This window comes from Musa acuminata, chromosome BXJ3-2 (genome assembly GCF_036884655.1).
Source record: "Musa acuminata AAA Group cultivar baxijiao chromosome BXJ3-2, Cavendish_Baxijiao_AAA, whole genome shotgun sequence".
In the NCBI taxonomy this organism is placed as follows: domain Eukaryota; kingdom Viridiplantae; phylum Streptophyta; class Magnoliopsida; order Zingiberales; family Musaceae; genus Musa; species Musa acuminata.
In genome coordinates, this window is record NC_088350.1 from 22,035,694 (window position 1) to 22,052,764 (window position 17,071).

Sequence of the window (17,071 nt, forward strand, 5' to 3'; positions counted from 1 at the left end):
CCAACTGTGGTGGCCGGTCGCGATGGTCCGGGTGGGATGTAGCGTGGGGGAGTGAAGCCTCGCCGCGACGCTAGGAAGGTGCAACCTCGCCCTTGTTCCTGCACACAGGTCGGGTCGGAAGCTCGGCCCGACCCCTCCGACGATTAAGTTAGATGATGTGGAAGGAGTTTTTCTTAGTCAAGAAGTGTCCCCCCCTCCGTTTAGAACTCGGGGGTATTTATAGGGCAGTTTAGTGTTACCTGATGTGCCTGCTTGCGGGAGGTAGGATCGTACCTCTGATGGCGTCTGACATTGCCATTAACGTTGCGTGGAGAACCGAACTGCCGCAGGGTATGGACGAGCTTCGGTCGTCGTCCTTCTCTGCCTCGGTCAAGCGCGCGGGGTCAGACAATGATAAAATCGTTGTTTGAGAGCGAATGACGTTAACGCATGTCGAGTCAGCATTATTGCCCTCCTCGGACAGAGTGGCGTCCAGGTGAGGCCGACGTCGTGACACATCATGTCACCATTATTATCCCTATCAGAAATGCTTTAGGGTCTGTTCGTCGCTAGTTCGGTCCGACTTAATCTGTGGCTCGAAAACCCTAGATCGATCTCGTTTAGACGAATTAGTAGCGGCTCGAAGGTGAAGATTTTTAGACTCTTCATGTCCTTTTGTTAGGTCACATCCGAGCCATCGTAGACATCGTCACATCCGAGCAATCGTAGACATCGTCACATCCAAGCCAAAGTGAGAATAAGGCGGCTGGGCTCAACCAACTTTGTGCCAGTCAGAATAAACTCATCGTTGATATCCAGTAAGCCTAGTGGCAAAGCCTCCAGAACTCGGTCACCTAAGGTGAGACTCTCCGACCTACGAGTGCAGATCGTAATTTTACATTCCGCTTCACACACAACACCAAAAAAAAAAGAACTCAGTACTTGACAAACCCTGTGTTCTGGTGAGCTCTACCCAGCACTGATTCTATGTCGCCCCGATACAAGCCAAGCGTTTTGGCCACTGCAAACCCACAGTACATACCATCGACGGCAGCGCTGACGATCCCCCCGGCATACCCTGCGCCTTCACCAATCGGGTACAACCTTCCAAGTGACGTGCTCTCGTAGGTGTCTGCATGACGCGATACCTGAACCGGCGAGCTCGTCCTCGTCTGCAACCAAACCAACAAAACCGCTCAAACAAGTAGCGATGCATATTGGACTTGTGTTACAGGAAAACGAAAAAGGAGAAAGTAATGCAAGGAACAAGTTTTTTCACACGCATGGAACCAGCCAATCATAGTAAATACTTTTAAATGTGAGGTTGGCGATATAGATGAGATGCTGAAATATAGATAAAAAGATACTATTGCTGATGTTGCTGCTTAATTAACAAAGAAAAAAATCAATAAAGAATTCATGAGATCTAAAATTATATTGACAACCACTTTACCTCTACACCATGAAGAAGAGCATCTTTGGAAATAAAGCCTGGCAGCTGACAGTCATCACAAGGTGCATAGTCAGAAGTGTGAATTATATATATATATATATATATATATATATATATATATATATATATATATATATATAAGAGCATGAAAAGCACCTCCTCAACATATTGAAAAACAAACCTCTTTGTCAAACATCACTATCGACTGCTGTAAAGCTTCTGTTATGCGAGACGGGAAGAGCTCATGAAGTTTTGACGCATGAACACCCAGGCGGTAGCTTGATGGTGGTAGAGGTGTTTCTGAGACGAAGCAACATTAGGTGCACTCTGTTGGCAAGCAATGGCATGTAAAACTTTGTCAATACCTGACAGTTTATTGTCAAGAAAATCAGGGACAGTTTGTGCAGGGACAACAAAGTTCCCTCCCCCCATTACAGCAGCCCTTCTTTCGAACTCCCTCTGATATAAAAATTACAGAATATTTGTGAAAATTAATTAGTTCCTCCAAAATCAGAACAGATAAAAGAAACCTACAACTACAAGCATAAATCTACAATAAAAACTTGTGCTACTGCTACCAAAGGTTATAATCATGACAAAACAACCATATCATTCTCTGGTTACTCTAAAAGAAATCACCACCAGGTTGATCAAGTTTTGCACAAAGGCATTCACCCCATTCATCAGGGTTTGATCAATCAGCTTGCCTCCAGCTATTTGACAGATCCTGGATGCAGAATTATTTCAATTTTCATTGTGGAAGAGTCCACACCATATAACCAAAACCCAAAACATTCGGACCAAACATGGAAAATATTTTGACAAAAAAAAAAGGTACATGGGATGACCATGCCCAGAAAGCACAATATACAACCATAACCATGGCTAAACTCTGTCCCATATATTTGACCTTAAATATTTTGTCCAACAATTTTCGTATAACTATCAAGGGATTTCAATTGTCAAAATTTAGAGATGACTATGCTTAGTACTTCTAAAAGAAACTGTAACTGAAATTGCATGAATTAAACGAGTCAATCTATTCAAAGACAGGTGACTCGATCTATGACTAAAACAAATATGCTATCTTTTAGTTATGAATCTTGTCGTATAACTAACACGACTATGAATCTTCTTGCAAAAGAAATCTATATACTTGCTAAAGAAAGGGGGTCTAAATCCAGTGCAATGAATATATTGTGACAACTACCTGAAACTCAAGACCAGCAAGAGGCCCATGGGCTCTGAAGCTATCAAAATCATTTGAAGAAACCGTGACAACTAGTGCCGAATTTGCCCATCTTGATGCACGTTTAGAGAACGACATGCCATTGATACACAGCTCTAATGGATTTGTGCTAGTTAGAACAACCTGTCAGGATGCATTTTAACATAAGTTATATGGTTTAATTGCTAGGCACTTTAACAAAACATGATTTACCTGTCCACCTGGACACATGCAGAATGAATAACAGCTACGAAATGAATCCCCTATTCCAGTAGTCCCATCATGATCTCCATTGACATACTTCACTACTTTGTAGTCTGCAACAGGTACTCTTCCACGCCCATTACAAACTTCGGTAGCCAATGCAGAGTACTAAAACTTGTAACTATGAGTCACTCAGAATTCCCAGAATAGCATTGTCACAAAATACTAAAATCATGTAAAATTTTTGCAGATGGTTACAGAACTGATAAAAACTTGCAGGTCTGCTCTATCTATATAAGGAACACCAAGAAGCACATGATGTAGTTCAACAAGAACATTGTGAATACAGAGCAGTTACTCAAATTCCATCACATCAATTCTCAACAAGTTCCAACCACTAGGTACAAATCTCTTCAGAATATTATGTCCCAACAATACGATCAGTGAGATATAAGCATCTAATTCAGTAAATACTTAGCTGGAAACGAGAATCAGATTTGATCAAATACAAGGACTAACTAAAATACTTTTTGCTGGCTAATAGAAGCGAAATTGTTGTTGCAATAAGCTCAAGGAAAATTATTGGTAACGACTGGAATTACAGGAGAACAAGAAGATAGGGGGTATCAATTTTATGTTTTATTTAAAAATATTTCAGCAGACTCTCAACATGAAACTTTATATTCATATTTACTCACAACTAGAAACTATCACCATAAGCTTTGAATCAAGGTCTTCAATTTCGAATAATACCGCCCATACCGGACGGTATGTACCAGACCGTCAACAAACCGATATATGGACCACCCGCTACCGGGCGGTATTTTATATATATACATACACACACACACACACACACACACACACACACACACACACATATATATATATATATATATATATCTGCAAATCGTCTCTCTTCTCCCCACTCGGCGACATCGCAGAATTTTTTTTTACTTTGATATATATATATATATATATATCCAGTACCATACCGTACCGAGCGAATCTTGAAACTCTGGTACAATACGATATTTCAATCCTTGCTTTGAATCACTGAATGTACAATCCAGAGATAATGGAAACCATATGCTAGTGAATCTAAGAACAAGTTGTGAATGGACTTGAATGGATGGTTTGATACAAATAAAGAGCACTACCATGGGTTTCACATATAATTATGATAATGAATTATGATGAAGTGAAAAAAAAAAATGTTCTACATATGCAAATGAGATTCATGTCGCTCTCTGCAAGTCCATATGAAGAAACTTGCCTTCAATAGTTCATGTGGTAGGGTTGTACAATAAAACTCTAGTTTCATCCTTTCAGTTTATGTCATCTCCTATAATTTCCATTTCACAAAGAGCAAAAATTCAAGTGTGAACTTCAAACAAGGCCAACAAAGAAAAGTTCAGACTTTCTTATGTGGATGAAAGGAGAGTGAAGCTTCATTATATATGTGAAAGAAAAGAAACTTACTACAAAACAAACCAATATTACCTGAATTCTATTAATAAGTTCTTGTGGATGCTCAATTCGCAAGCCAACCTGACAAGAAGTGATTTATAATAACATAAAACAAGTTATTGGGAGTAGTAAATAATGCATGATGAGAAAAGAAAATAGACAGTCATAGATACAGTCCAAGAATGAGTCAAATACAACTACAATATACCATCAAACAAAAAAATACCCTCATAAAAGAACAAACTCCACTGATGGAAATAATTTTTTAGTGAAAACGCAACCTGAATGTCATTATTGCATAGGCATTTCATTGTTTGATGGAATCACATCCATCAATAAGGTGTTTGCAGTTTGAAGCACCATTGATCTTGTATATGTCATTCAATGTGGAAAAGTAACACTGTACAAATGTGATATAAAACTAAAATTATATCTAACGAGTACAAGCCAAAGCAAACAGTTTTTTTGTCAATGAAAAGCAAGGGAAGTTGCTTCTAGGCTACAAAACCAAGAAAATGAAGAAATATTCCAGTTGAACTAGCAGGCATCAATGATAGATAATCCAGATGTGGAAGAGATAGGTAACAGGGTGGAGATTTTGGAAATAAACAGATTACCTACTCAAGAATGATTAATTCTACAAATTCCCCAAACTGCAAGCAAACTGCAAGAACTAGACATATACAACAAGTTTTATAAGGTGAACCAAAAAAAATTACCAAGTCAACAAGATGAGAAAAATGAATTAACTAGTGATTCAATTGGTACAAATAACATGAGGAAATAAACTTTTCATGGAAAAAATTGTAAATTAATCAACATATATCCATGCATACAACAAAAGCTAACATTCTGTGACATTCTTCAAATAAGTATATTGCAATTTTGATTGGCAGATAAGCAGATCAGTCTAAAAAACAGAATTAAAAATAATATAACAAACTTACAGCAAAATCTTTGGGGACCAACTCTACATCATGCTGAAGCAGCATCTGATATACATCGCGTGCTGAGTGACCCACTGCCAGAACAACTCCATCACACAATAATTCTTGATTGTCAAAATCAGGACTATGTGATGCATCAGAAACTTGGACTCCCACCACTTGCCTGTTTTCCACGATAAGATCATTCAATCTAGTGCTGAACTTTATATCAACCTGCTTACAAAAATAATGTCACTGAAAGATACCAGGCCTCGTCAAACTGAGAATTATAGACAACTGGGTAATCAAGCCGCAAGTGATGTCACATACACCCAACCCTTTGAGATGCTGGCGAAAGTTGCGTAACAATGGAACTAATCTATCAGTTCCCAAATGAGGCTTCCCATCGACCAAGATATTTGCAGGGGCTCCAAACTGAACTAAAGTCTTCATTACCTGAAAGAATAAAGAAATGTAAGCCAAAGGCTTTAAGTTGTATGGTTGATAAACTAAGAGTACAACGATGACTATCCAAGGCAGGAGCTGAGCTTGTAAATGTGACACCCTAATAAATTGGTCTTAAGCATTTGTCAGCTATGTAGTTCTAGGTTTTCCAAGTTATTGGGTGAATAGGTATATCAGGCTGGGATCTGACAGTAAGAATGACTTGCTCATTTCCAGCAATTAATGAGCTTAAAATATAGTAAGAAGTCAGTTGATGAATATATCAGAATCCAGATATCCTGGTACATAAACATATATATCGTAATAACTAGGAGTGACAAGTGGTGGCTGTTCACACCTAAGAAACACATTTAAAAGAAAGAAAGAAAGATATTCTTTTATAACAACAAAAGCGCTAGTCTATATAGCTGAAGGATAGAGACTTACATGAAAAGAAAAGTATGGAAATTGTCTTTCTTAAAAACATAAACAAATGAAAAAAAGGACCAGAACAAGATTCCGATTCTCACAGCTTGGACACCATTGCTATTCTTTCCGATTCTTGTAACAAGCTTCCCATCACTCCATGTACCTGCACCACCCTGCTGTGGCTAAGTACTTTGTCATTTGTTTGACCAAAATCTTGAACTAGCTTTACCAGTAGGTTTAGATGCTGTAAGAATAAGCATGCGTCCACCAAGGAAATATGAAGAAAAAAGTTCAAGAATTGTTCACCATCTATGCAAATTTAACTTAAGAACACACAACAGTTAGTGTCTTGAAAAAATTGAGCAGATCAAGAAAAACATCAAGGAAATCTTAGCGCCTCTCAGTAGGAAAATAAAAGAACCTTAAAAACTCAAATATGCTATCCAATTTTTTATAAAAGATAAAACTAAATTACATCACATTAGTTTAATTGATAATGTTATTTAGTATTTGAAAAGAGAAAAAGTTGAAAATCATTCATGATTCCTAATTCTTTTGGCATGCATATCCCATGGTATAAGAAAAGTCAGTGTTTCAAGCAAGGTCTGTAATTTCGTACCATGCCGGAGTTTCAACATTCGCTCGGTACGGTACGAAACTGTATACCGAGCGATATACCGTTCGGTATACCGCTCGATATATATTATACACACACACACACACACACACACACACACACACATATATATATATATATATATAATCCGAAAAAGGCGACGTCGTGTCGCCTCGACGACGTCACCTTTTTCTAAAATATTTATATATAAATATAAATATAAATTTTTTTTTTTTCGTTCCGCCCGATAGCGGGCGATCCGCGTACCGGTATGCTATCGGACCAGTACGTACTGCCCGTACCAGGCGATATCATTCGGTATTGCCTACCTTGGTTTCAAGCATATAACATCTAATCAGTTATCAAGTTTAATCATTTTGCAACATACATTAATAAGCTTCAAACAATTTGTGAAGATATTCTTTGGTGACTTAAGATGCTGACATGTGTATGATTTGACCAGACTCAGTCTTGGTACCACTTTCTTCCTTTACCTATGGTTCTCTGCTTTGCTTCTCCAGCCATAAATTTCCATCATAATTACTGTTGTGAATTGATTAAATCTAGTAACTAGTATGTATGCATTAAGTCCCAATGAAACATCCTTGATGCTCCCATTTAAGTCTGTTTTGTCTCCAGGGTATTCCAACAGTTATCTAGACCTGATTTCCAGTAGTTTCAACCCCAAATTGGACTTTTCATCTTAAATTGATCACCCTAGAGTTTATGGACCCCTTAAACACACTTTTGTTATAATTTTCTACTTTAGAGATTCCAAAATTAGACCATTCCTGAAATTCAAGCACATCCATGCCTTGACCGTAGGCTGATGCAATAATTTATGGAGAAAGAACATAACCTTCATTTTTGTACAAAATTCAATGGTATCTGAGTCTACTCCCTGTCCAGCTAATTTCTTCAACTTTAACTTGTACAAAACATGTTCATCATGATACACCTTTCACTAACTTAGCCAGCCTCCAAAATTTTAATAAAAATATAGAATACAGAAGTGCCCATATAAAAGAAAATCCAACCTTTTAAAACCAACTATTGAGTGATTCATATTAGACTTACATAAGACAAGTTCCTATATTCATATTAGAAAACCTAGCAGTTGTGCTTGACATATCTGTTTAAATAAAATCATGAATAGGGACAGATTGCAACATTAGTCATCATTTTTCTTCAACAATTGATTGAAAAGCTAAACTTCAATATGAAACTCAATAAATAAATTAAAGTGTGAGCTATGACAAGCAGTGCAAGATACATCACTGATCAACTAACCTGCATTAAAGAGAAAGAATAAAATTGAATGTGCACTTACATGTCGGACAATTTCCTATCTAGTTTTTTGCATGATGCATCATTCAATACGTTGTATATCATCACATCTAATATCTCATAAAAGTTGGCTTGTGAACTAGTTAAGATGCCCCCAGCTCTCTCTACTGACAAAACCTTAGTTAACAAGTGATTGTCTACTCAACTTTATGTTAAGTTGCTTAATCATCCATTATCCTGGTCCTGTCTCATTGAGTAAATTTATATTTTAATGATGTTTCATGATATTCTATGGCACCTATTACCTAGTCTACATTGTGGTCTGACTACGTGCACCTATTATCTTGACAGTCCTCATGGGTGACAATTCATAGAAGCAGGTCTTATCTGATGATTAAAGCTACCATCTTTTATAACATGATGACAAACCTCTGGTCCTCCATTCCATGCAACTACTACTCTGTGCAACAAGTTTCATCAGTGCTGAGAGACATCGAAGCTCACCGCCAGAGATAGCCAAGTCCCATGTAGCCATCAAGTGGCACGAACACATCACAGTTTTACCAGTAAGTGTAAGGTCTTCAATGTCCAAGATAAGCAGACAAGAAGCAATTAACTAGGGAATACCTCTCCAAAACAAAAGTTACTTTCTGATTGTAGAACCCTCCTCACAACCAAAGCGCCAATATCACGCCCTCTTTTCTCAACTGGTTGACCCCTTTCTATCAAAGTCACTTCAGCACCAAGCTCCCCAAGAACAAGAGAAGCAAATAAGCCCGATGGTCCACTGCCAATAACTGCAATTTTTGGTCTCTTAGGCAGAACCTTGTTCAAGCTTTTGTTCTGAGTTTCAAACATATCTTCTTGGACAACTTCATCCTGGACTTGTCTTGAATCATGCAAAATGCTGACCAAATCACTAGGCTGTTTTGCTGTTGACATATATTCTACAACCCCAAGTTTAGGTTCTAATCTAGCAACAAAGTCCCATGTACGAGGCTCCAGATTCAAAAGTTTCTTAATGTCCATGTCCACTGTGTACACAAACTCAGCTTCCTTCAGCACCTGCAGAAACATTTGAGAACAGTGACCTACTCAAGAAAACAATTAGCACCAAATAACATAAAAGAAGATAAAGTACCTGATGTTCTACTAAACTGCTAGTAATTTTAGTTTGAATTCAGTAGCAGAAAGAAACATTAAGAAAACAGGTGTCTCCTTAAGATAGACAGTTAGCACAGAACAACACACAACATAAAAGAAGATGAGTATCATATGTCTTACTAGATATCTAATGAATTTAGTCGGATCTCACAGGATGCCAAGAGTTGCATTCCTTGGTCATATACTTAAACTGAATACATGTTTCAATATTGACAACAAAAATCCACTTGGAAGAAAAGTTCTTATTATTGATTTTTTCATAGCATTTAAAAAAGTCATCCATTCGAAATGCGGTCATGTTAAATAGTTCACCCCTTCAATCACTAATCTAACTTTGAGTATCTAAGACTGCATAACTAAAAACAATATATGTGAGCTGTGATGTTAGATCCACATTTTACCTAGGTGTGTTACTTGAAAAACATGCTAAGAAAATGTGCTTACTTGCATTCGTCAGCCTAATGATAGATCAAGAACTTGTTTCAGATTCCCTGTCTCAGATTCTGAAAGCTCCCTTTATAAATAATTAATGGAACATCCACAATAGGTTAGATATGTATTGGAGAAAATCTAAATAAATCAGGAATACTTGAGAATTTGTTCATCCAACTATCAGATAAGGATAATGAAATTTGGAAAACTGCCAAAGTACTAGATCAGATCTCATGAGGAAACTGGAATTATATTCACATGTTAAAGTTCCACGATGATAAGTTAAAGAAAGCATTTCGGCTAGCAAGAAATGACAGTTGCCAAGATGACTATTATGCACAGAAGCTTAGGCAATACAAATACTTATCCAGTCTCAACAAACCATAAGACTTATGCTAAGGGCCTTCCAATGTCAGAATACTGGCAAGGAGAAAATTCAATTTTCTTCAAAAATATATATCAAGGGACTATGCAACTAAAAGTTCTTCTGTACAGTCATTAATGAATGCTAAAAATCCATTAAAATAAGGATTATAATTTCTGCATTGTCGCCATATAGGAACAAAAATGGTCGTAAAGCATGTACATATATGTACAATATACAACTCTGCAAACAAACATTGAGATTGCTCGCATACAAACTAGGTAGACAAAAGCTTGAATAACATTTGCTTCTGTGATAGGATTTTCTAATTACTCCCATTGTGAAGAATGCTAAGATAGATTGCATATACCATTAAACAAGCCTAGACTTGAAACATTCCCCAAGTCATTGATAGCTCTCATACATAACATGCAACACCGATTAAAGAAGGGTTTAAAAGAAGGATTTTAACACCCAAAAATGTCATGAAACACATTTTTACTTTTGAAACTAACCTTTCTTGCATCAAAGGATTTCCTGACAACAGAAAAGGCTTCTTGAGGTAACATTGCAGCAACCTGCAACCAGAGATGTCAGTTCACCATTTCAACAACTCAATTAAGTAAACAAGACTAAGAAATTTTAAACCACATATGAAGAAAATAGAAGAAACTAGTACTAAGAGACACAAATATAAATGATTCTTAAGGAAGAAAATGAGAGAAACAGACAAGTATATTAACGGAGTAACCACTTTGAGCTGGATATTGATAAAACAATGTAAAGAACAACAGTGGATGAACTTGGATGGCAAGAAAGAAACAAAAGGAAGGAGAAGTGAGAGACATATTGGGCAAACAATTAGGATAGCAAGATAGACATAATAGGTTTGCCGAGGAAAAGCAATATATTTTCACATTAAATATTAATAAGTAGGAAGTTCCTACATCACTTTTTTCTTGGCCTACAACTTCTACTTCAAACATTTTGTTATTGGACTTTTCTAAATATCATCCTCAGCTCTTTCACATCCTGGGTTTCTAATCTTTTTTCAAGTTGACCATATCGCCAATTAAAGAGAGGACAACTAAGCTTGCCAATTCTTGCTTTAGTTTTTGTTTCTTGAATGGATCTCCTTGCTTTTATACTAAGCTTGATGATATATTGCCATTTGAAGCCAAAACTAAACACTTTGGGGCATCCCATAAGACAAATTAAAACAACAGAACAAAGGAGAAACAACATAGAAAGAAGCAACATAACAAAGGTAAACAAAGAAGAAAAGAGAGAACGACAAGGGATAAGAGAATCAAAGAGAAAGACACAAATAACTTGATACTGAAATAACTAGCTTAGTAATTAAGATGGAGTATCTTCCTAATCCATTGGACTCAAACAGCTAAAAGTTGGTTACCCCTTTCACTTTTGGTACATCTTCTACTTGAGCAAAAGAAAAAGAAAAGAAAACAATCTACACTTAGATTAAGTCGTTCAGTTAAGCGTCTCCTAAACCGCACCACATAACTTGCAAGCAAAATCAACAAGCCGGTTTCTTAATCAAAGCCCCTCAACCCTACACACCATCATTTCTCCGTCGTAGGAAGAATCAAGCTTACGAATCTCACAAGGATAGAGACCGATGGGCAATGAATTACCGGGAACTTGAGGACTTTGGCAATGGCCTCAAGAAGCGGGAGGGAGACGCCGGTGAAGTCCTTCCCGGGGTCCTTGTGCGCGGGCACGCCGAGCATAGAGAGCCTCCAGAAACCGTCCTCCCGGTTCTTGATGTCGGATTCGCGGAGGGTTCGGGTGATCCTCTGTAGCTTCTTTTTCTCCGAGGGGTATCGCTGCTTCCCCGCCCGCTTCGCGCATTGCACCTCTAGGCTTCTCGGAGAACGGGACGAGAGATCGAGAGGGAGAAGCCTGCGGTAGGGCTTAAGGTTAGGGTTTTGGATGGGAAAGAACAGAGGGAGGGACGGAATCTTGGCGACAGCCATGGAAACAAGATGTGGTCGTGTTGATGGAACCTTATCCCACTTCTTGGATGAAACGGATTCATATACAGGCGCGCACATATACCTACAAAATTTGTAATTAACCTATTTATCACTATGAAAATTAGGTTTAAAGTGAAGATATTTAAATTTTATTTAAAACATCCTTTAATAATATTATAAGCTAAATATTTATGGCGATGAGAATATTATGAGATGAGGGCTTTAGATTTTTATATTTTGTAACATAAAGTTGATGGTATTAGTTAACTTAATTTTTAGAATATCGACTAAGCTAATTCATATTTTTGAAAATTTAAGATGAATAAGAATATTGGAATCCTCAAGATAAGTTATAAGGCTAATTGGTTGATCCGTTATTTTATTTGAACATTTAATTCAACTCATAGCTAAAACTTACATTAACGAAATGTTTTGGAGACTCATATTTAGATGACATAAAATTAAAAAGAAAAATTTTTGGCTCACGATTCGAGAAAAATATTAAGGGAAGTTTGATACGAATATTTATTCCGAATGACCGAATCATCCTTGAAATTGTCCACATGGAGTCACTTCTATGTTTCTCTCTGTTGTATAATCGATTGTCTTGAGATATCATATCACCCATGAAACTCTTGAGTCACCCTTGAAATTGTCTCACATTTAGATAATACAAAATTAAAAAAAAAGATTTTGGAGACTCATATTTAGATGATATAAAATTAAAAAGAAAAAGATTTTGACTTATAGAGATATTGACAAAAGTTTGACACGAAGATTCATTCGAAATGATCGAATCACCATTGAAATTATCCACATGGAGTCACCTCTCTCTGTTTCTCGTCTTGAGATACCATATCACCCATGAAACCCTTCCAAGGTGATTCAGCCCAACTATGTTGCAAGTGTACTAAAATGTTTAACCGGGACAAAATTTAAGTGCAGAAATACAATATGGCAAGGAGGATGGGTTAAGTGAATTTTGTATTCCACATCTTATTAATCCACAGTAAACCAAGCAACTACTTATATTAGAAATTAACTAAAAATTGCTATCCCAATTAAATACTCTGCTAATAAATATTTCTTATACCATTATGCAATTATTATTTTACCAAGATAATATCTACAAACAATTAATTAGAGCCTCAAGATCTACCACTATCCATTGAAGGAGACTCGAGTGGCATTTCATTTATTAGAAACTCCAAACCTTCATATCTGAAATGTTCTCAATTCTAATATAGCCTAATAATGTTCTGAATTCTCAGTTATAGTTTGATATCATAAATAAAGCTACTGGGTATATCTAATCATACCTTCAAAAGAAAACTACAATCAACAAATCCCAAGCTTGGAATAAGTAATGAAGAGCATTAAGTGCCTGAATGATGTGACTTACAATGTATCAAGCTATAAAGACAATTGAAGTAAGCTCTGAAATGGATTCTGGCTAGCAGTATACCTCAGAGCTGCGGCATATTTTCATGCAAAGCTCACAATCAATGACTTGTACAAGCACCATACACTTGGGGAAAACATGCCACAGCTTATTTGAACTCCAAACATTGCATCTGCTTAAGCATTTACATAATGACCCACCGAAAAAAGTCTCACAGGTAATGATCAAACTGAAAGTGCATAGAAGACACTGAACTTTTTGTTCAGAATAACAGAATCTAGGCATGAAAAGCACTCGCCTATATGAAATAACCCTCGTTAGTCATCACCTTATCATAAGGGAAATGTCTTGTAGACCATGGCGACACAAAAACACAGTTATCAGCAATTACTTAACCAATGAACATCTCATTAATAAATCAAAAACTGGTTCTTATATGATCACATTCAGGAAGACTGCAAACAACTTCCGAGGATTAGTTGCATAAACCAGTAATTACCCAACCAAAGGACTTCTTGGACATCAAGAGGAAACAATTTTGTGCCAATTTCCCTATTGAGACGGTTCTATCTTCAATGACCATGTCATTTTACTAATGGCTACAGGATTCCACCTTATACAAAAGCATGTTAAAAAGACTAGGAATATAAAAGATTCCGTGCTTATTTCTCTAGTATGTGCCAAATACAGAATTAGTCAGCAAATAAAGTTCATGGGATCCATTTAACTGTGCTTGCAGCCATAACAATCTAGATTGCAACATATTATGGGCGAAAAAGATATCAACCATAGTTTACAGATCTGACTTCAGACAACTATATAAAGATGAGAAACTCGTTCGGTGAGACGCTCTGTCATTCAATCCTCTGAAGCCCTCTAGGAAGTCCTAAGATTAGCCATGGTCAGGCAAATGCTGTAACTTCTCAAGAACACATGTACTTGACACAATTCAATTCAGATGACAAACTTAGAAGTCCTAAAATTTCAGTGGAACCATGCAAGACGAATCATAATTTGAGCAATACCTTCCCAGCAAAACCAGACAGACACCTGATAAATGAAAAGGAATGTTTGACATGTCACCAGGCATCCACAAACCAAGGCCATGGATACCATGTGCCTGTACAAACATTGTTAGGTCCCTATTCGGTGACCATGTTCAGTTTGGAACTTCAATCCATAAACATGGGCTCTGATGTAAGATGTTGGAGAAAGAATGAGCAGGTTCTTTGCTAATTTTTAATCTCCAATGAACTTTAAACCACTTCAATATGTGAAGCATTCAGCACACAAAATCCTGGATTCATTTGTCACTTAGAAAATATGGTTGAAAGCACAACCACACCTGGTGTTGTGCATCATGTGCTTTATCCCAATCTTTTGAAGACAGGAAAGGAAATTTGTAGATATTTTTTTGGATCAGGATCCCATCCTACTTTTGTTTGGGTTCAATAAAGATCTACTAGTTCATATTTAAAATCAGTTGTTGGAGACATGGAATGGAAGGTAGATGGTGCTCGTATCAGTGACTCCATTTATCCTGACGTTATCAGTTACATTAACAGAAAACATAATATGTGACACCATATGTTGGGTCGGTGTGAAAGCGATGGAGAAAAAAGGTAATTTCAACATCCCTTTCATTTTTAACGATTTTATTAGCAAAAAGATAATTTCAACATCTCACGTGCTGAAAACGGAAGGGATATTGAAATGATCTTTTTGCCTATCACTTTCGTGTCGATCCAGCATGTAATGTCACGTGTTATGTTTTCCGTCAATACAACTGATGACATTATGACAAATGAGGTTATTTGTTTTATTTTTAGAACTATAGAAAATTCAATGTAAATTTTTTAAGTACAGAGATCACGATGCTAATAAGATCCAAGTATAGAAAGTAATATGTAATTAGTCCTATTTTTTATGCCTTCTAGTGTCTCACAATATGATTTCTAGACTCTATTTGAAATCTCAATTCTGACATAAAATGTTTAACACTAAATTAGGTGAAATCACAAATTAACTCAAAACAAAAAGAACTAGAGAAATCTACTTTTGGCAGGAAACTTTTAGTTTTAGACACCAATAAACCACATTGATCAAGAAAGGCTTGGCCATGGCTACCATGATAATGTGATTTCGAAAACCACAATAGAGGACCTGAAATAAGAACCACCAAAGAACAATTCTTGAGAGCTTGACACATCATTTACTATATATATCAACCCTCGTTGACTCTTCCTCCTCTTCTTCATGTTCCCCAAGCAATTTGATTCACCTACAACACACATCAGGATGCCTAGAATCTTTGAATCCTCAGGAGTGCCAGAAGTTTCTGGCTTTCTAATCCATCTGCTCTACATGTGCACCTCTCTTTGTCCTTATATTTATCATCTCAACACTCAAAACTTTTCAGCAAAACTGCATGATGCACCACTTTACAAGCAAAAACATGAACATGTTTACAAGCGGCAATTTTATCATCCTCATGTCCTGTTACAGACTATTGTTGCCAAACTTATCTGATGTCACTTGATACTCTAAAGCATTTGCTTCATTTGATGGTTAAAATCAATAACCACAACCTTTAACCTTCCACGATCATTACAAAACAATAGATCTTGCTTCAGTAAAGAGTGATCATGTTTATATTTTCTGAAAAGCAAATCATTACATAACAACAAAAAATAACAAGCTCAGTTGCTACCCTTTTCTCACTATTCTTCACCAATAACTTGGCTTTTATTCAGATATCTAATCCTAGTTAGCTATTTGTTGCCATTTGTCTTGTCCAGATGTGCTCCCAGCCATTTCTTCCCAGTCCTTGCCCTTAAGGATGGTCTGGTCCTCATGTTGTTAGCATTACACTAATGATACAAGAGTTTTGGCAGAAGTCTCATGACTGACAAGAAAACCATCCTAAATTTAGTGATGTTGTTTTGACTCCATACATGTACAATAGGCTTTACCAATGTCCAGGAGTTAGAACTTAGAACTGTCAATTGATCTATCTGAAAAATTTACAATAATCTTTTCTCCTCAGAATCAATAACTCTAGTGTCGAACTTCCAGTTATACATACCGAAAACACTATCAGAACAAAAAATCAGCAAAATCTCCAGGAAAGAAATGCAGAAAATGCACCATACATATATCCCTCCAACATAAATGAAAAGAGAATATTGATGTTTAACTGAAACATAAAACCATTTCATTAAAATTCAGAGAGACAACTCAATGAAAGTATATGGAATTGGCTGGCAAATTCATGAATATTCCACATGCAGTTGGATTTTCATACTACAGCAATATATTCCGAATATTTAGATGATAATCAGAGTGTTAAGAAAGATTCTCAACATATAGCACAGATACATACAATAGAATTTTGAAGTCAGGTGATATACAGCAATGACTAACCCACCATCAAAGTTGCTCTTCTTGACATACAACTACATCAATGAAAATTCACCTACGGACTCGTACTAGAGAGGGAAAATAAGAATAAGAAATCTCTTAGCAATAAGGCCCCATTAGCAGAAGCAGAGGATTATGAACAAAAGCACACAAAAGCAACAAGAAAAACCTAGAATTATTCATCTCCTAATTCATTCCTTCCCCAGCTCCCGTTAATTGTTCAGAACATGAAGCTATCATCCATCAGTAATACCCC

General features: G+C 36.7%; 1 protein-coding gene across 1 annotated transcript; it reads right to left on the reverse strand.

The window, feature by feature from the left end:
- Positions 1-731: 731 nt before the first annotated feature.
- LOC103969506 (uncharacterized) lies at positions 732-12,033 on the reverse strand. The gene is made up of 13 exons (XM_009383055.3): positions 11,652-12,033; positions 10,512-10,574; positions 8,664-9,101; positions 6,235-6,306; positions 5,591-5,716; positions 5,282-5,494; positions 4,368-4,415; positions 2,874-3,032; positions 2,643-2,804; positions 1,798-1,891; positions 1,614-1,732; positions 1,433-1,477; positions 732-1,151 (listed from the first exon to the last, which is right to left on the reverse strand). The coding sequence occupies exons 1-13, from the start codon at positions 11,991-11,993 to the stop codon at positions 915-917; spliced, it is 2,118 nt and encodes a 705-aa protein (XP_009381330.3). The 5' UTR covers positions 11,994-12,033; the 3' UTR covers positions 732-914.
- Between the last annotated feature and the right edge of the window lie 5,038 nt (positions 12,034-17,071).

Coding starts and splice junctions, on each gene's coding strand:
- LOC103969506 (XM_009383055.3), bottom strand. CDS start 11,993: ATGGCTGTCGCCAAGATTCCGTCCCTCCCTCTGTTCTTTCCCATCCAA. Junction 6,307..8,663: donor GTAACTTTTGTTTTGGAGAG/GTATTCCCTAGT, acceptor TAGCCACAGCAG/GGTGGTGCAGGTACATGGAG. Junction 1,478..1,613: donor TAGTGATGTTTGACAAAGAG/GTTTGTTTTTCA, acceptor GATGACTGTCAG/CTGCCAGGCTTTATTTCCAA.